General features: G+C 38.1%; 1 protein-coding gene across 5 annotated transcripts in view; it reads right to left on the bottom strand.

Moving 5' to 3' along the window:
* Window positions 1-4,513: 4,513 nt before the first annotated feature.
* The window catches only part of BMPER (BMP binding endothelial regulator), a 149,270-nt gene continuing 135,594 nt past the window's right edge, over window positions 4,514-18,189 (bottom strand). For all 5 annotated transcript variants that reach the window (XM_058833477.1, XM_058833475.1, XM_058833479.1 and 2 more), the window contains 2 exons: window positions 12,419-12,549; window positions 4,514-6,426 (listed from right to left, as the gene is read on the bottom strand). In XM_058833477.1, coding sequence (XP_058689460.1) covers window positions 6,245-6,426; window positions 12,419-12,549 — 313 coding nt within the window. In that variant the 3' untranslated portion in view covers window positions 4,514-6,244. The remainder of the gene's footprint in view (window positions 6,427-12,418; window positions 12,550-18,189) is intronic.

Genomic DNA, 18,189 nt, shown 5'->3' with positions numbered 1-18,189 from the left:
GCAGAACTGCATCAGCACCTATCCAGTTCTGAGTTTTGATTCATATTCTGTAGAGCCCAATCAAGTTTTTTTCTGTGGATTTTAAAAGCCATTCAGGGATACTCATTAAATAAGCTGAATACTTGCACTAAACATAAAAAAAAAAATAATTAATATTCTTAATTATCTTTTATTCATCACTTTCTATAGTCATAATTTCCTTTACCTTATTAATACAACCTATAAAAATTATGGTGAAAATAAGAAAACAAATTAATTTTTTCCCTTTCATTTACAAACTATTTATAGCAAATTATTGTAGCAAATCGTTTATACTGATTTGGGCTACAGATGCCTTTATTCTAATACAGTGTAATCAGAGTTTTATAATGAGTTATATCTAGAAGCAATTGAGGGTCTAACAACTGAGGGAAGCCACACCAGGACTGTGGATTACCTCCACAGCTATAAAGTCAGGATGTTGTTAGTATGAACTCAACTCAGTTTAAAACTAGCATAGCTGGAAACAGTTAATTTACTGAAATTGTTCCCTACTTTTACCAGTGCAAAAGAAAAAAAATCAAGACCACTATGTCCCTTTGTTTTAACAATAACAACAATCTTAAAAGAGTAGGAAATTACAAAGTGAATGGAAGAAATTATTACGTTGACATAGGAAATCAAAAGAAAGAAATTCCCCAGTCTTCTAAAGTCTCAAAACAAAAAGCCTCAAAAAGCCTTAACTGGTATGATTTTCTAGCAGTAGATAGCAGCATGATCATAAAATAGATCTATGCATGGAAATCATGAAGAAATACATATTATCACAAGGCTTAATATTTGATCCTGCCAGATACCGAACTCTCTGGCCCTGGCTTAGCAAACCATTTAAGCATGTGGTTAAAAGTCAGCATGCATGTTGCCCCATTGAAGCAAAGGAGGTTATTCAAAGTTTGAGCACAGACAAGTGCTTTGAACGATTGGGTCATTAAAGTACCAACCACTTACTGCCAGAGTATAGGGCTAAATTGCTGCTATGAGCAGGTTGTTGCAGAGCTGTCCATTACGAGACTCACAAATGCTCTTTGAAGTGTGCTTTGAAGCATTTCTTCACCACTGGATAAGGAAAAAAAAAAACGTGGGTCTGTCTGGGCAGGAATTTCCTACATTCCCATCAATTCACCTTCATGTGCAAAACCAAACTATATTGATGCCCAGTTATAAGCATCCCTTAGGAAAATAGAAAGTGCTATCAATTATAATGATCATTATATCATGCCATCGCTCTCCCACCACACATATGCACCCCATTAGAGCCAACTTCCTCCTGTGTGCAGGGCTGGCATTAACTCAGCTCGCCATGAAAAGGGTAAAGTCATGCAAATAACAAATGCTACATGTCACATTTAACATCACTTGAAGCTTCTAAAATGGTGCTTGATGACAAGTAATGTTGTTGCCTGGTAAAACTGGTGTTATAAAAGAAATTACTTATGCTCTCTCAGCAGTAAGGAGGACTTGCAATTTTATCTCAAGGCCAGAAGCAAGACTAGTTATAAAAGCGCATTTGAAGCTTTTGTTCTGACAGTTGTGGCGATGTGTGTTCACTAAAATACATCTCCTGGAGGAAACCAAGGCAGGTTTGCTGTGCTAGGAAATTTCCAACCCCAGAAATAAAATCCCTTTCCTTAACTACAGTGACTTCTTTAAAGATGATGTAACAGTTGCAAGAAAAGTAGGAATAGACTCAAAATTATTTTAATCATGGATTTCTATGCCTAACAATGTATCTATTCCAATCAGATCTCAACACAACTACACTGCTATTGGATTGGAGTTTTGAGTAGTTGGTGGGGTGTTTTTTTTGCCATGGGCATGTGAGGGATCAAGAGCTACCTTATGTTCACAGGAGGAGAAACTTATTTTATTGTTAGAAATTCTGCTGCAGTTATTTTGCACAGACATATTGATCTGTGCAACAACTTTTTCACACAGAGAAAAAGAATGCTGCCATGGGAGCACAGTAAGGCCTGTGTTCTAAACATTTGCAGTTGTGGACTAGAAATGGTTCTGTAAGGGAGCAGAAACATCTCTCCACAGGGCTTTCTAAAAATGGTATAATCTAGGATAGAAGATAGACAGATAGAACAACCATTTGATCTGTGTTATGTAACATAAAGCTCCTGTTTGTCAGATACTGAGACCAGGATAATAATATCCTTTAGTTGGGACTGTACCTGAAATAGTTGAACACCTTACCACTTTAGGACTAAATGCAGTAGACTGACTCTCTTTCTAGTCTGTCCAGCTGAAAATGCATGGGTTGTTATTAACCTATCCACTAGCCCTGATATCACCTTGTCCACTTTTGAGGAAGGCAAGAAAAAGCAAACCACCGTGCCCCTGCAAAGTTGTTCAAGATCAGTCCAGCCATTGCAACTGTCAGGTTCTTTCAGTGAGAAGCCAGGCAGTGTCAAACTGTATTTGAATCCTGTGTTCAAAAAAAGCGGAAAATATGAGAACTTACTTCTTTTAGGTTATCTGCTGAAAACTACTTATGTGATACAGGGATGGGTTCATATTTGGGTCAGACATTAAGAACACTGTTTTGTTTTGTTTTGTTTTGTTTGTTTGTTTTTTGTCCAAGTGCAACCAACCTTACCCTATGGAAGAAAAGTACTCTTGGAAGATGTGGGACTCAGGCTAGAACTCAAATGGTTCTGTTTGGCTATGGCTTGTCTCCATGGTTTATAAAACAATATACAAAAATAGACACACCCTAAAGACACAAATTCATGAGGAAGAAGTAAATACATTTGACCTCCACATATGCCAACAAAAAGCTAATTTCCAAGTGATGATGATTTCAGAGAGATGGGACAACTTGATGCAAAGCAGACCTGAGTAGATTGGTAAATTATCAGTTGACATTACCCTGGTATGGCATTTTAGAACATTTTCCATCCATAAACTTTAAAAAGATGCATAAATCCAGAGCCTTGTTTCCCCAAGACTTGCTAGAGAGCACACAGCAGATTAATTGTGAAACTATTGATACTTGACTTTCTCCTTTGGACTACAGAGGTGTTTTTTGGACTTCCCTTTTGGATCATTCTTTGATTGGAACCTCTGCTCCTTCAAATATATTTCACCTTACAAATTGTCACAAAGTTATGTGCACAGATTGACATAAGCATTATAAAGATCAAAATTTACACAACCCTAAGTTTTGTGCGGTGAATACACCATATGCCATATGATTTACCAATGTTATGTTATTATTTAAAAAATTATTCCACATTAAACACATTTAGCATACCAAAATTTGATTACCAGTGAATTTCATAAAAAACAAAACCCCAGTGATAAAAAGGAAACTTCCAGCTCTAGCATCCTAAGGGTAATATTTCATGAGGAACACATCAGGAGGAAGATGGGCTTCAACCCAAACTCTGTGAGGCTAGTGGTAATAATGGTATTGGGCTAGACTTTCAACTTTTGAATGGCCTTGATGGAGAGAGATGAAAAGTAGAGCACAACAAGCCCACCTGGGCCTGATATGGTCTCAACAGTTCAGTTAGGCACAGGGTAACCACAGATACAGATATAAAACTAATGTCAAGTGGAAATTTGGGGGAAATTCCTAGAAAAGCAGAACAGCCTTTTCTTAGATGGTACATGTGAACTAAGCAGACAGATTATACCACTTACTCTTGCCTTGAAAATTGAGTTTTGGAGGAAAAAGCTCCACAGCTCCATAAGGACACAACCACTTGGCTTAGAGGTAAAACCATTTTCCTCTCTTCTTCAGTCTACATCACCAAACTGAAAAGTATGGGTCGAGTCTTAATTAGACAGATATGAAAAACTTAAACCAAGGAATGAGTCTCATTTAGAGATGACCTAGCTCAGGTTTCAAACTGAATCATTTTAAGACCCAAAACCAGAGTTCAACCTAGAGAGAGACTGAGTCACCTCTTCACCTAGAATCAATTAAGCATTGCTTGAATGTGATCAGTGGACTGAGAGAGCTAGAGGGCTCTCCCTTCACCTTTCACTCACCTTTATAAGTCAGGAGAAAAGAGAAAGACGGATGTATACACTTTTCATGTATGTAATTCACATTGCCTGCATTTTTATTTTGGAAACATTGGGCAGTAAGTAATTAAAATATGCCCTGAACTGAAGGTAGGCAAATATTCTTTCTAATGGTTTATACTCCATTTCTCAGCATGGAAAGCTCACAGTCTGAAAAGCCCTTTGTTCTGACACTTTAAATTATTCTAATGACTGCTATTTTATACTTTAACTCCTTCAGCCCACTGCAATTGTTCTAAATTTCAACTTCTCCATTCAATTAGCACATGAGCCAGCCACATAAAACTCTTCTAGTTTCTTTCTCTGATGGGATCCACACATATTCAATTCTGTTTCCCAGTGCACTTGTGTATGAGTCTTCAAAGCCCTCTCTGCCAGTAAAACTGTATTATTTGATTGTTCCAAGAAAATGAACACAAGAAGGACATAAAAAGATCAAGCTGAATTTATTTAAGATTTGGATGAACATCCATGGAACACTCTTGGCATTATATGCCCAGCTCCTTTTAACACTGTGGTGGTACAGAATTTTGGATAGTGTGGTGCTTAAGTTAACCAGGTTCACTCAGCATCTTTCTCCAGGGTGGGATCACAGACAGGCTGTATAAACCAAGTGTGTTTACCCGCTCACCTACTGTAAACTCGGGCCTGGCTTAACTTCCTCAAGAGAAAAGAATTAAAGGAGAAAGTTGTTCAAAGCATTACAATGTGCAATTTCAATGCAAGACATGATGGAAGTAGCTGCGTGGGAGGATATTACTTCATTATAAACCTAAATCAGATGCACAAAGATTTCTATCATCTCCAGAGACCATTCCATCAGGCTCTGTGAGAGGCTTTGCAGTGAAGAAAAATAGCCCCCTGTCCCTTCAGGCTTGAGAAAGTTGTATGGCTTTTTTAACCGTTTCTAATGAAATCCTGTATTATTGCTTCTCCCCTGGGAGACTTCAAAAGTCATGCAAACTTCACAGAGCCCACATGTTCATAAACCTCAACCAAAAGACCACTAAGGAAATAAATTGCAGTTCTCCAATTAGCATTTGACATTCTCTACTGGTTTTCGGTGGGGTGAATTTGTCTTTCTTCCATACCATGCTGATAAATTAAATGAGTTACTAAGCCTGGCATTATTTTATGTTTTAAGGCACACTGAAATCAAACATTTCAGCATGGGATTTGCTTTCTGCATAATATTTGAGGGAGACATGAAACAAACCTTGGCGTTTCAAACATGTTTAAGGGGCTAATATGCACATGAATATTTTCTTCAAGCTCCTTATTGTGTATTCACAGCTACTGCCAAACACAACAACAGAGATAGGGCATTAGGATATGAAATGGGAAGTGGTCAGATTTTCAAAGTGAGCTGTTGGGTGCCTAACACTTATGAAAATCTGGCCCCAACTCTTTGGTGCCCTTCCAGAAAGAAATATCTCTATCCTGGCCATTGTCCAACCAGCTTTGGAAATAATTTTGCACAGTTATTTCAGTAAAGCATAAAAGCCAATCCCCAGCTTTCTCTGCCTGATTAAGCACTGTCACCAATCACTATGCAGCTCCAAGGTACGCATGAAATATTCCTAGATAAATCCTCCATCTCCAGAGAAATGTGTTTCCTGAACAACTGTAAATCCAGGTTCTGTGTTGAAACTAATCCAGCCTGGCAGTGCTGTGGCCCTAGAAAAGTTTCCTTGGTAACGACAAACTTATGCAATGGCAAAGTCATCCAATCTTTTCATGCCACAATATTATATTAAAAACACCTGGTTTATTTTTACAATGACTTACAGATCAGGGACCTAGAAATAATAATACATAAACTTTATAGCAAAAAATATACATATTATAATTCATCCTTCTATGGTATATAGAAATTATGTATATTTGTGTGGGGACATATATATAAATATATGGGTTGTACTTACGTTTCGGGCACTTGTGTATGGACACGTGTCCAAATACACACAGTATACATTTATATATCTTTTTAGGTGCCACATGTGTGTACTTAGAGGCACAAATACACACAGAGGAGCATATTTACGCTCTGTGAATAGACATGTACTTTGCAGAATCTGCACACAAACAGCTGGAGTCCTTCACTGGCTGTGAGTATCAAAGGGGTCAGTGACCACCCGCATTAGTGTCCACGGAAAGAGAACGAGTGTCACCGCTGTGGGCATAGGACTGGTTTGATGCATCTTCCTCTGTGAAGAACCAAATTTGCCGGGCAGTGACACCCTGCAACGCAGGGCTTGTTGCACGGTCCAATTTCATTCCAGTTGTCACATGTTTTGACACATCCCGGACCACAGGTATCATAAACTGCACCGTGTTTACACTGGGTTGCTGAAAGGAGTTAAAAGGAACAAAATATGCATATTACACAGAGTCCCACAAAGAAAATTTACTTATCTGTTTGCTTAGTTTCTACTGCAAATATCAAAAGCACATTTTGGCATGACGATTATCTAGAGGAAAAAATTACTTGTAAAATTATTCCACTGTATTACATAATAAATATAAAAGTAGCAAAATTCTTTATCAAAAGCTATCAAGTCCACAGCAGTATTGAATCTCTTGAGAATTTTAACACAGCTAATGGTATATAAAGCTTTGGCAAGGTTTCTATCTATATGCAGATTCTACACTTTTTATTATAGGATTAACAGTGTTTATTTATTACAATGCCTTTTATCAAAGACTTCTGAAACATTTACAAGGACAGACAGTTCTTATGAGTTCCACTTCTAGAGAGAGAAGAGAGAGTCATCCACTCTATCAGAATTTCTGATCCTAAGATTATACTTTCTATATTTCATATTGCAGCAAACTAAATCAATGTTGTTAATCCAGAAGCACCATTTCTAAAACAAACAAACATTAAAAATCAATTGTATCCATGCTTTGTCCTGTTTTACCAAGCGATAGCTGACAGAGAGGATTCTTGTACTTAGTGATTCCAGTATCTATTCATTAATTTATGTAATGAAAGTTCAATGTATTTTCAACATAAAAGATCACTGAAGGCTCAGCTAAAAGCACTATCCAGATCAATACTGAAACTCTCAACATTTTATATCTTGATTTTTAGTATGGAGAATAATACACAGTTCGATGGCAAATAAAAGTCTATTACTCTTTTTAACAGCTGTGCTGATGACAAAAACAAGGACTGATAAAATCGTTCATAGATGGTAAGGGACTCTGAAGCATCCAGAATCATCTCATGCTATTTTAAGAGAGCTGATTGTATTAGGAAGGTTTCTTCAGCTTTGAGAGAGACTGAAGGTAAATATTTTTTAAGTGACAATTTTGTTATGGACAGAAAACACTGTTTTGTTGTGAGAATTGGCCTACAGTGTCATTACAGTACTGCTATTATTCATAAAGAGAAAACAGAAATAAATTGATTGTATATATATGAGTGTATCAAAGAGGATGGAAGTATTATTATTAAGATTTCATAAATTTAAGGGGTTCCTTTTTACCACTAAGGGATCTTCAAAACAGCATCAGTTTCTTTCAAGTTTTACTTCTTGTGGATTTTATGGAATGTATGCATACACAATTCTCAGGACACAGATATTAATAAACAAACACAAAATTGTAAAAAAAAATGATAGTATAGAGGAAAATTACCCTGATGTTACAGAGAATCAAATGCTGAATACTAGATAGATATTAGATATCAGGGGAGAAAAAAAATCCAACTTTCTGTCTTTAAGCATAAGAAAGCACCAAGAGCAATCGACCTAAAAACTCTGTCAAACATCTTTTATTGAACTTTGTTTTAGAATAGGCTGGAAACAAATATCTATCTGTCAGCTATGTTCAAGATAGGCTTATTCAGTGTGTGAGCATAGATCTTTTGAGAATATTTTTCCAACTTTACATTTCTGTCTTGCTCTGCATGATAACTTCCATGCATACTTAAGAAGGAACAAACAAAAGGAAAAACTAAAAAAAAATCAAAATAAACAGAAAATTCAGAAGGTGGAAAAAACACGCAAGCATTATTAAGCATAGAATAAAATGTTAGATTCCCAGGAAACTCTACACTTACATAATGTGTTAAGAATAAAGATTGAATCTCTGTAAAAGGGGGAATGAAAATGTGCAGATCTCCCCAGAGCTTTGAAAACAATGTATTAACTGACTAGAAAAGTAGACCAAGATGTTCAAGGACGGTCAGTGATTGTCCATACACAATGTGAATTATCTTACAGGAGATGTTTATTAGAAGCTTTTATCTTTCCTCTCTAAAAATGAGCTTCCCTTTGTAGGACCTCTAATTGACCAACCAAAAACAAACATTAGACTTCAACACATGTGGTTTCCATATAGAAAGGAATACAAGCTTCAGTTTCAAGGCTGCACAGGTTTCATCCCACAAAGCTTTACTGCAGTAATAGCTGGCTCATTCCTTCCACCTGAGCTCTGTTTGGTTCCTCAGCTGGTAGGTTTAAGGTAAGTTGGCTAAGGGCTCTTTTCTACTTCCTCATCTCTGCCCCAGAGCAAATGAGAACGTATTACGGCCTGCCCTCAGCAGCCATGGCGTCTGTAAGTACTCCCCAGTCTACTTTACCACACATGGATGTAGGATGTCAAAACACCTCCTTATCCTTCAGATGATGCCATGTAGAAGATACGATGACTATTTTGTGCTGTAGGCAGCCTATAATGGCATTATTAACATGCTGTCAAGGGAAAAATCAGAATAGTACAATGGCTGCTGTTTAAGTTCCTTGGATGGCTTTTATTGTTGAGTGATTCAGCTGCTAACATGTGGTGTGATTGATCCAGAACATTCCACTTCATCAACAGTTTAAAATATAAAAATAAAGACATTCTGCAGAAGGCTTCCCAGGAACTGCTGAAGTGATTCACTACCATGTAAACATGGAAAACAGAAGCGGTGCCTTTGCACCCGTCTTTTAAGACAAATTCCTCTCTTAAAGAACTGAGCTCTGTTACTAATAACTTCCTTAGTACACTAGCAAAAAAAAAAGAAAATCAAAAACCCAAACTCAACATACAAAAGTTACTAATAATACTGTATTTTGAAACATTACCAGTCCCAACAGGATTTTTCCACTCTTCTTCTAGAACATGTGTTTGGCATGACAGATGTGAGCTTCCTCAGACCACTTTCTGAGCTGGCGGGATAATAGCCAGCTCCAGCCCAGAAACCATATAGTCACATAAATACAGCACTGTGCCTGAGCTAATAAACCCAGCCCAATAAGGCTACAGTTTTCAAACTAGGCCTGGTTTAATCCAGCCACTTTGGCAGTTTCACAGAGAAGGCTTCGGTGCCTGTCTTTGTAGACATGGCCTTAATTATTTAGGAGGAATTCTTATACCCCAACAAAAAAGCCAAAATACATAGCACAACTGCTACAGGATTCCCTTGGTTGATGATATCTGGTAAATCTGATTTCACAGAAAATTACGAACTAATATTTAAGCATCGATGATTCTTCTGGCTTCTTCTGTTAGTGTTACACAGTTTGGAGGTCTTCTGTAAGACTTCCAAATGGCATTTTACTCATAGTGCTTGCAATTCACAGTATCTCCTTTAACAGAGATAAAGGTGATGGATATGGGCACTGATCTTCCCATGATACACTTCTGTTAATATTTTCAACTTTCAGTTTTCAGTAAGTATCCACTGAAAAGCCAGGAGAGCACTCCTGGCACATTTACACAGGGAATAAAGCAGTTAAAGGAAAGCAACATATAGCAGGAGAAAAGAGTGATGCGTGCCAGAAAACTCTCCAGCAGAAAAGGGACCCAAAGGAGAAGAGTCAAAATCAGATATACACTCATCTCCCTCCACTTCAACTGATCACAGAGAAAATTGTTCCGATTTTATGAAACTGTTGTAGCATGTCAGCAGCACACCAGTGCATTTTGCACTATATTATAGCCTTTATCTCATTGTTTTCTTGCATGTGTAGTCATGTCCATGGCAGGGAGTTATTGCCTTCTACCATCCTTGAGTCTTCTTTCTCTTGGTATTCTGAGAAATGCAGTGTTAAATTACTATATCCCAAGGCCTTTCATCACTTCAGTTTACTTAATTGTACTTTATAGACTTCTTGTTTAGCATTTCTTGGGTAAAAAAAATTTTTTTTTATTTCTTCTTTCCTTTTCAAACCTCTTCCTTCCATTTCTATCCTTTATTTTCCCTCTTCCATGTATCACTTTTTCTTATTTCTTCTTTCCCTCATGCTGGCTCTCCCGTTTTTTTAATTTCTCCTTCAAAAACCATATCTTTTTTCTATGCCCATCCTAACAGGTGTAACTCCCCACTACTCTCCATGGCAACCTATATATTTTCCTAACCTCTCAGTTTCCATATGGATCTCACCAAAATTTTCCTACCTTAACCATTTTCCTTACTCATTATTTTCCATTTTCATTCCTTCAGTTAAATGACAGCTGGCATTCCTTTTAATGAGCCAGCCTCATAGGACAGCAAACCTTGAGCAGCAGTGTTCTGTAGAATAATGCAGAGGAGGATAAGCTATGGCACTGGGGAAGAGAGAAGAGCATGTAGGGAAGAGGACATGCAATTCAGCCTCCTGAGCATCCTGTTTGGCTGGCCCTCCAGACAACACAAGTTTCCTGGAGATTAGAAAAATGAGCTAAGCTTACAGCAGTTAGGGCAGAGCAACTGGCAACCACACAAGATCTGGTTTTAAAACACACAAAAGTATAATTAAAACCTGACTTTACTAATAAGTATACTCCATTTTCATCAGACCACAACTCTTGCAAGTATCCCACCAGCTATGAAATGTCAAGCAGGAAATGAAAGTCACAGAATGCTAAAGTTTTATTACAGAAATGTTGTTTCCCACCTATGAACTTTTATCTGTAAATTGCAACTACTTGTTTTGGAGAGAAAAAAAGTCAGTTAAAGATTAAAATCTTGATGCTAGCCACTGGTACCATATGGAAAGCAGTGGATGCCCTTTAATTTAACGCTTACTGTATTATTTACTTAGAAGATGGTGCTACTTATCTGTCATTGGATACTAAAATAACTGTTTTGAGGGCACTTAGCCTTATCCAGCTTATCTATATTTTCTGCTTAACAAGATTGCCCCTTTCCCTCTAGAAGAGATTAAAAAATTCATGTTGATTTAAAAACTACTTTCATTAGCTTTAATGGAGGCTATGTGTTTAAATTCCTTCATAATGTTCTCTCAAGGACTGGTTTTGCCTCAGAAAATTTTCTTGTCTTTGATAAGATGCCAGAAAAAAAATTGTGAAATGAAGCCTCAATTAGTTAAATCGTGATATGTCAACACTTGTATAAACTCCTTAAGGCAGGGCTGCTAGCAAAGAGTTTTTATTCTTTTTACAGCATCTGCCATAGTGAGGTCTCAGTCTGAAGTACTTTGGGGAAAAAAAAATCACGATGCTTGCTTGAGGTTCAGCACGGATCTGCTACCAGATCAATAGATTAAAATTATGTACATTACTAGTGCTAAGACCACATCTATGAATAGGGTTTTCACTTAGTGACACCCTGTTTGGATTGTCCTGTTGCTTTTTAAGAAAAAAAGTGAATCTTTTGAGAAGAGTCAATCAAATGTAATGTACTCTGTCGCTTACCCATCCCTGCTAAAATGCCTTCTTATAGAAAAGGAAACAGATTTTGAGAGAGTAGACCCTGAACCACACACAATCATCAAAATAGACCACAGAGTAATAGCTCTGAGACCAGCACTGAGTATGCTCCTCTCATTGTTTGTTGTTTTTTTCCAACTACTGTTAATTGCTTTACATAAATCTGAATACGTTTCCAGGCAAACCAATGCCATTACAGAAAGTCCTAAATTAACGAGACCACCATCAGGGGAAATACTCATCTGCAATACTGCATTTTAGTTCAAGTGCCCATAGCCACAGGCCACTGCTTCTCATGGAAGCAATTACTCACAATTACTTGCAATTAATGCAGTCAGAATCACATGGCAAGGATGGACCAAATGCAATAATTAATGCAGGTTTGCATTTCAGTATTTCCACTAAATACATTTGCTCCTCCTTCCTTGTTGAACCTACTGGAATTATATGCACATGTTGTCCCCAGAAATATAATCATGTTTTCACAGGAGGTCAAAGGAGTTTAAACTTCTTCTGTAATCAACAGTTTACATATCCTGAAAGAAAAACTTCCAAGAACTTCCAAGCTGGTACAATTTCTGTACCTTTTACTGGTAAAGGGGGATTTTTGATCCCTCTTTACCAGTAAAAGGATAGTGTGATCACAGCCTATTAGCCTATGCAACAGCTTACAAAGAAGCAGTCCCAAAATGCTTACCTGCACAGTTCTGCTCTGGCACCCACTGGACTTTCAGCCCTTCCCTCTGACAGGCTCGGGCGTACGCCAGGAATGACTCACAGTAGCAGTTTTTATGGATCGGACACTCACACATGTCTGTCACACAGGACCTGCAGAATAAAGCACCAAGACAAATAAGAAAGGAATGCTTTGGCAGATATCTGAACAAGGTTTGGAGTTGTTTACTTTCCAATCACATGGCATTCAATGCCACAGCAACTTGTGCTAAATGGCAAGAAAGTTAAAGGCATCCCTGCGGTTACATCCCAAGGGCTTGTCTCTTTTTGGTGTGCTACTTTAATGCAGAGAAGCCTCCAGAGCACCAGGAACCACACAGAAACGGGGAGTTGAGAAGACCCAAGAAACATCAGGTAGAAAGGACTGAGACCACAATGGGGAAAGGCAAACTCCATTTATGCAATGCTTTTGTGTCAACATAAGATAAAAACTTTTTATTCCTAGAAAGTAATAATTTAATAATTTTGCCAACAATCATAACAGTAGTGTTAAGTGTATGAATTATTTAGGAAACGAGCACGTCCCTCCATGCAAGAGATGATGCCTTCTCTCCAGGTAACCTCCAGATTCTTCCTGCTTTGAAGGAATGAAAATAGCTATATGCCTATTTTCTCAGCAGCATCACTACTAAGTGCCAGACTTTAGGATACCCCAAAGGAACAGGGCTGATGCAGCATAAATGAGTAGTTTCATGCTATGAAATCCCTGAAGCATGGTTCACACTGCTCAGTCTCTTCCATTGCATTCTTAGGTAGAAGTACTACAATGAGAGGGAGCAAAGCTGCTAACATGGCCCTACTGAAACTGCTGCTGTGGATGTGAGCACTACATTTCAAATTAGCTTGTTCAGAACATGTGTCTGTTTGGCACAGACCTAAATTATAACTGGCAGGAGCCAAGAGATTTGCAGTTGGTGGTTTCTCCATATGCAAAATGCTTAGTATATTTCTGCATGGGTAGCAATGTGAATTCAGAAATGCTGAGTATCTACTGCTCTCAGCAGAATCATTAAAAGGTATATTAAAAGTATACAAGGTATACTCTGAAAATCATGCCCTGAGTTCCTTTGCTTTCCACAGAAGGTGCTCTGTGCCTGAACATTGGGTGTCAATGGTCCATGCATGTCCAGGGGCTTCCCTGTTTCTAAGACAAAGGCACAAATTTTCTTTCAAAGATGAAGGGCTGAAATGAAAAATGTGCTCTTCATGTTAGTTGCTCTTCCTGTGGACCATAATACGAATTGTTTATAGGAAAAGGACAGATATAGGCTTAGTTAGTTTCCCCGAAACTTTTTCCATAGCAGAGGAGGTAATAGCTTGGAAACAGTGCAAAAACCTCAGCCAAAGTAATCAGGAGCCCTAATGTCCATACATTGCTCTAGAGTAATTGAGAACCCTTTAATCAAAACTAGGAGACTAGGAAAGGATTAGTGATCCCTTGAACACAGACAAGCCTGTTTCTGTAAGTCCAAGAGTGCCTTAAAGAGGAGCATTTCCCCATGCCAAGGTCACTGGCTACTTCAGTGACCTGACAGTTCTACATGATATTTTCATGAGTCTTAATAAATTTAATCTCAGTGGACCCTCAATATAAAATTACCTAAAAAATCACTGTGACAAATAAGTAACATGATTGCTAATGTAAAAAGTTTACCTGTCCTTGATTCACTGCTATATATGCACTGTGAATAAACAGACTTGCTTTGGATCAAATATATAATATGCTTATATTTACAAACCAGTTGTTCTCACTTGTAATAACTTTATTTTCTAGGGACAATGTAATTTTATTTCACTTTAGTCCTGCGGTAGGTCCCTTTACATCTTTTCCTATAACAGATGTTGCTGTATGCATCTCACAGCTAATAGGCAAGGAATACATTAGCACAACATCCTCTGGGTGGTTTGATATTGTCAGCTGATAAAAGACCTTGTATAAGCACAAAGGGTCACCTTTTTACATGACACACTAAATAACTTCACACTGTTTCCTTGGGCCACAATATCTTTTTGTGATCTCTTCCTAGTAGCTCTGCAGCGGGCACTGCTCCATATACCCCATGCAATTTAGGAGGTGCATGTCTCATTTTTACAGTGAAGTAGATGCTTGTTTGCTGCTGAAACAAATCATTACCACAAAGAAAGTCTGCATAAAATCTCCGTAAATAGTTGATTATCAAGGTACCATTTTATCATATTGTTGTTTCTGTGCCAGCTCCCTTTATGAAACACATTTCACTGCTCTCCACTCAGATTTAGTTATTATTGATGTCCATGGTGTTTAGGGATGCTTTCCAGTATCTGCTTGGCTGTATGTTCACCAACTTCCTTGACTAAAAATTTGTAAAACCCTAAATCTGAGGCACTTCCTCTGCTTTTAAGAGCATGCCTTTTTTTTTTTTTTTTTACCATTACTCAGGAAGAAATGTCACCTCTTGCACTGAGTCAATGAAGCTACAGCTACCTCAGGTGCTTGCATCAGAAGAAGATGCAAGATCAGGAAAACTCCAGGCTCACCATCAATCCCCCAAGCATTTTAATAGTTAAGATGTTCATGGCAAGGCTAGCACAGACCGTGGCAAAGCCTAGGCACAGTCTGAGGGATTAGGGAAGGGAGGGCACTGTTCCCAGTCTGCAGGACGGTAGCCATACTCTATGAGAGTGCAGAGCTTACCTCCCATATGCATGTGAGCAACACCAACCATTAACCCTTGGCATTGAAATGGCCATGGACATCCAGGTGTGCTTCAGGATGAAACATCAGAGCTTTGACTGGGATCAGCACTATTTGCTACAGTGTTCAGCATGGGTGTCCACTGAGGAAGGTAGAGTACCATGTGCAACACAAAAAATCTGCTGATTCATTGCATACCAAATTGCTTGTACTTTTTATTTTCATTAAGTGTTTAATCCTGGTGACAGGATTAAACTGCTGGGGTCAAGCCCTAGGCTTAGCTGAGGAGCCATGGTCAGATTGCAGCAGTTTTATTAACGAATTACAACTTCTAATAATTTGTACAGTTAATTAAATTAATTAATTAATGTTTAATCAAAAATGAGAGCAAAGAAACCTATATCCACAGCTGCCAAGACTAGTGAATAAAAATAAATCCTGCTTTTATTTCCTGATGAAAGGACAGTTCTTAGCAAGGACATAGATGTAAAAGATGTCCATTCTCTGGGGGCTAGCTCTGAGGGTGACCTGCCAATGGCCCATGGCCAAGCTTTGACTTTGGGTCTGTATTTTTATCAAAAGTTGATTACCTCCTGCACTTAATTACATTTCTCACATTTATTATTGCTACAGTTGTGTTAAAGGGCTATTATGGGATGATCTACCAAGAAAATTGAGAAACTGATTCTTGTGTGCTATCCTAATCTATTCCCCTTGCAAAAAACTTTGATATGCCCATAGGTTTTATTTTTTCATCCTTTCCAGTGATACATTTCAAAAAATATTCTCTGCTTTCTTAGATTCTGCCTTCTCATCACTCTTCCTTTGAATCTGATAAAGAGATTTGGTGACACTAACTGCACGTACTCACAGTTTATCTGTATTATAATCTGACTGGACTGTTCAAACAAAAAAATATATTTTAGTAAAACTTTGGAATTACGCTACTACTGAAGCTCTATTGACAATTTATTGTACTGCACAGTAATGGTGACTTCGGGTCTAGTGGGGTATTGTGACTCTTTACCAAGAACAAAGCATTTCTGTAATGAAGTAAAAACATATTAGAAATTAAACATCAAAACACTACAGTCAGACAGAAATAATCCCACAAGAAGACTGCGCACAAGTTTCTTTTAAAATGAAACTTTACTAGCTATGGAAATACAAACAAGATACTTCAAGCAGCCTTAGTTCTGCCTTCAGTGAAATCATACAGATATGCAATGATCTTGAGGTCCAAAAGAAAATTACATTTATTTTAAGGACATATTTACATTTAGAGAAAGAAAAACACTTCGATGTGACCATGCACTTTTTCTGGCAACCCTGCTCCAAATAAGCACCAGAGTACAGCCAACCTCTGAGTCCTCAGCTGGTACCAAGTGCCTCACTGTGATCCCTTTTGATGCTGTCTGTGCTGCCTGCAGGGTATGTGTCAGAGATGGCGTTAATTGGGTGTGTATAATCACAAACTGTTGCAAGGGGAAATCCATGAAAGTGAAGGCATCCGGCAGCTGTGGGACACACCCTTGAAGGAGACAAACACACACTCTGCTGCCACATCTTCAAAGCAAACTGGATGACTACACTCCTTCAGCAACAGCCCTTTTTCATATTAAACCATGGAAAGTCTCCAAGTCCCACAAAAGGCAAAGAACAGACTCCTGTGCTACATGCAGTATTTAAAAAAGAGAAAAAGAAAAGATCACAGCAATGAAGCCTACAGCCTTAGTCTGTGCCACACGGGATTGAAATTGCAGATGTTCACTTGCTGAACATCAGCAGTTCATTTTCCTCTGCAATACACATGAATCCAAACCCAGAATCAACCATTTCAGGAGGGGCTTAATTTTTCCTCCACATTTTACAATAGTACTATGATGCAGTGCAATTTTTAAACATTTTGGTAGCTTTGGGTTCCACACAGATGGAAAATAATAACATCTTCCCCTTTCCATCAATAGACCTCAAGAGATTATGCAAAAACTATTAGAGATAGTGCATCACTATTTACATTTTACATACATGAAGAAGCATCAGATGGTGATGGGGTTTGTCCTCTACACTTGGAATGAGCTGTACACTTGCAAACTTCAAAGCCTGAAGAGTTATCTGCCTAGAGAGGAAGATTAGTTTCCACCCCACCATCATGTGAGACGTGATTTCTTGGGATAACTTTTTATTGGGTAAGGCAAATTTTGGTACAAGCTTGGCCTAATTTTTAGGAAAAATTAAAGCCTCTGTCAGTAGTTAAGTTGTTATGAGAAAGTTTGTTTGGGCTGCTTTTTTTGGCAAACTTCAATGATTTGCCATTATTTATGGCCCCAGATAAAAAGAGATTTCATAAGGTAAGAAGACTAATCATTTTGCAATATATAATGGGAAGTCTAATGCTGTTACTATCACAATTTTTTGTCTGCATGTGCATATTTAACCTTTCGGAAGTACTGAAATACAGTATGGAGAGCTGGAGACTTTTTATGGCTTTGAGGCTTGGGATCAAAGGCCTGAGATCATTCTTGCTTTCTCCAGAGTTTACTAATATTAATGCAAAACCAGAAAGTAACTCAAAGAAAGTAATTTTGGAGGCTGCTAAAAACACAAAAATTGTTACATCTATTGAGTATTCATTCAAAGCACTTGCCTGGGGAACAAACTTTCATACAGGAAAGTCAGTAATTTTCAAGGATCATTTCTTCCAAGACCAGGTACAGGTCTGTACTCCCTCTGTGCTTTTCCCACACATCTTAACATTGCTAACATTGCCTTAAATTTGGGATCTGATAGAGGCATCAATAACAAAGTTAAATCATCAGTGCCCTGACCCTTCTTCCTGGTAAGTGTGAAAATAAGGGCCCACAAAAAACCTGGCAAGCAGCTTATGTGCACCTCGTACTGCAGAATGTCCCATGCTGAAGAACTCTCACACTGCTCAACAGGCTCTAAAACATCCCAACCAGTGTGGGAGCAGAAAGGGAATTCACAGCTCATCTTCAGTGAGCTGTGCATAGCAAATGTGCTGCAGGCACATCCTCACCTTGGGGAAATCTCATTCC

The sequence above is a fragment of the Poecile atricapillus genome, chromosome 2 (assembly GCF_030490865.1).
Source record: "Poecile atricapillus isolate bPoeAtr1 chromosome 2, bPoeAtr1.hap1, whole genome shotgun sequence".
NCBI lineage: Eukaryota > Metazoa > Chordata > Aves > Passeriformes > Paridae > Poecile > Poecile atricapillus.
Note: the sequence above shows the minus strand (reverse complement) of the source record. Positions and strands in the feature narration are given on the sequence as shown.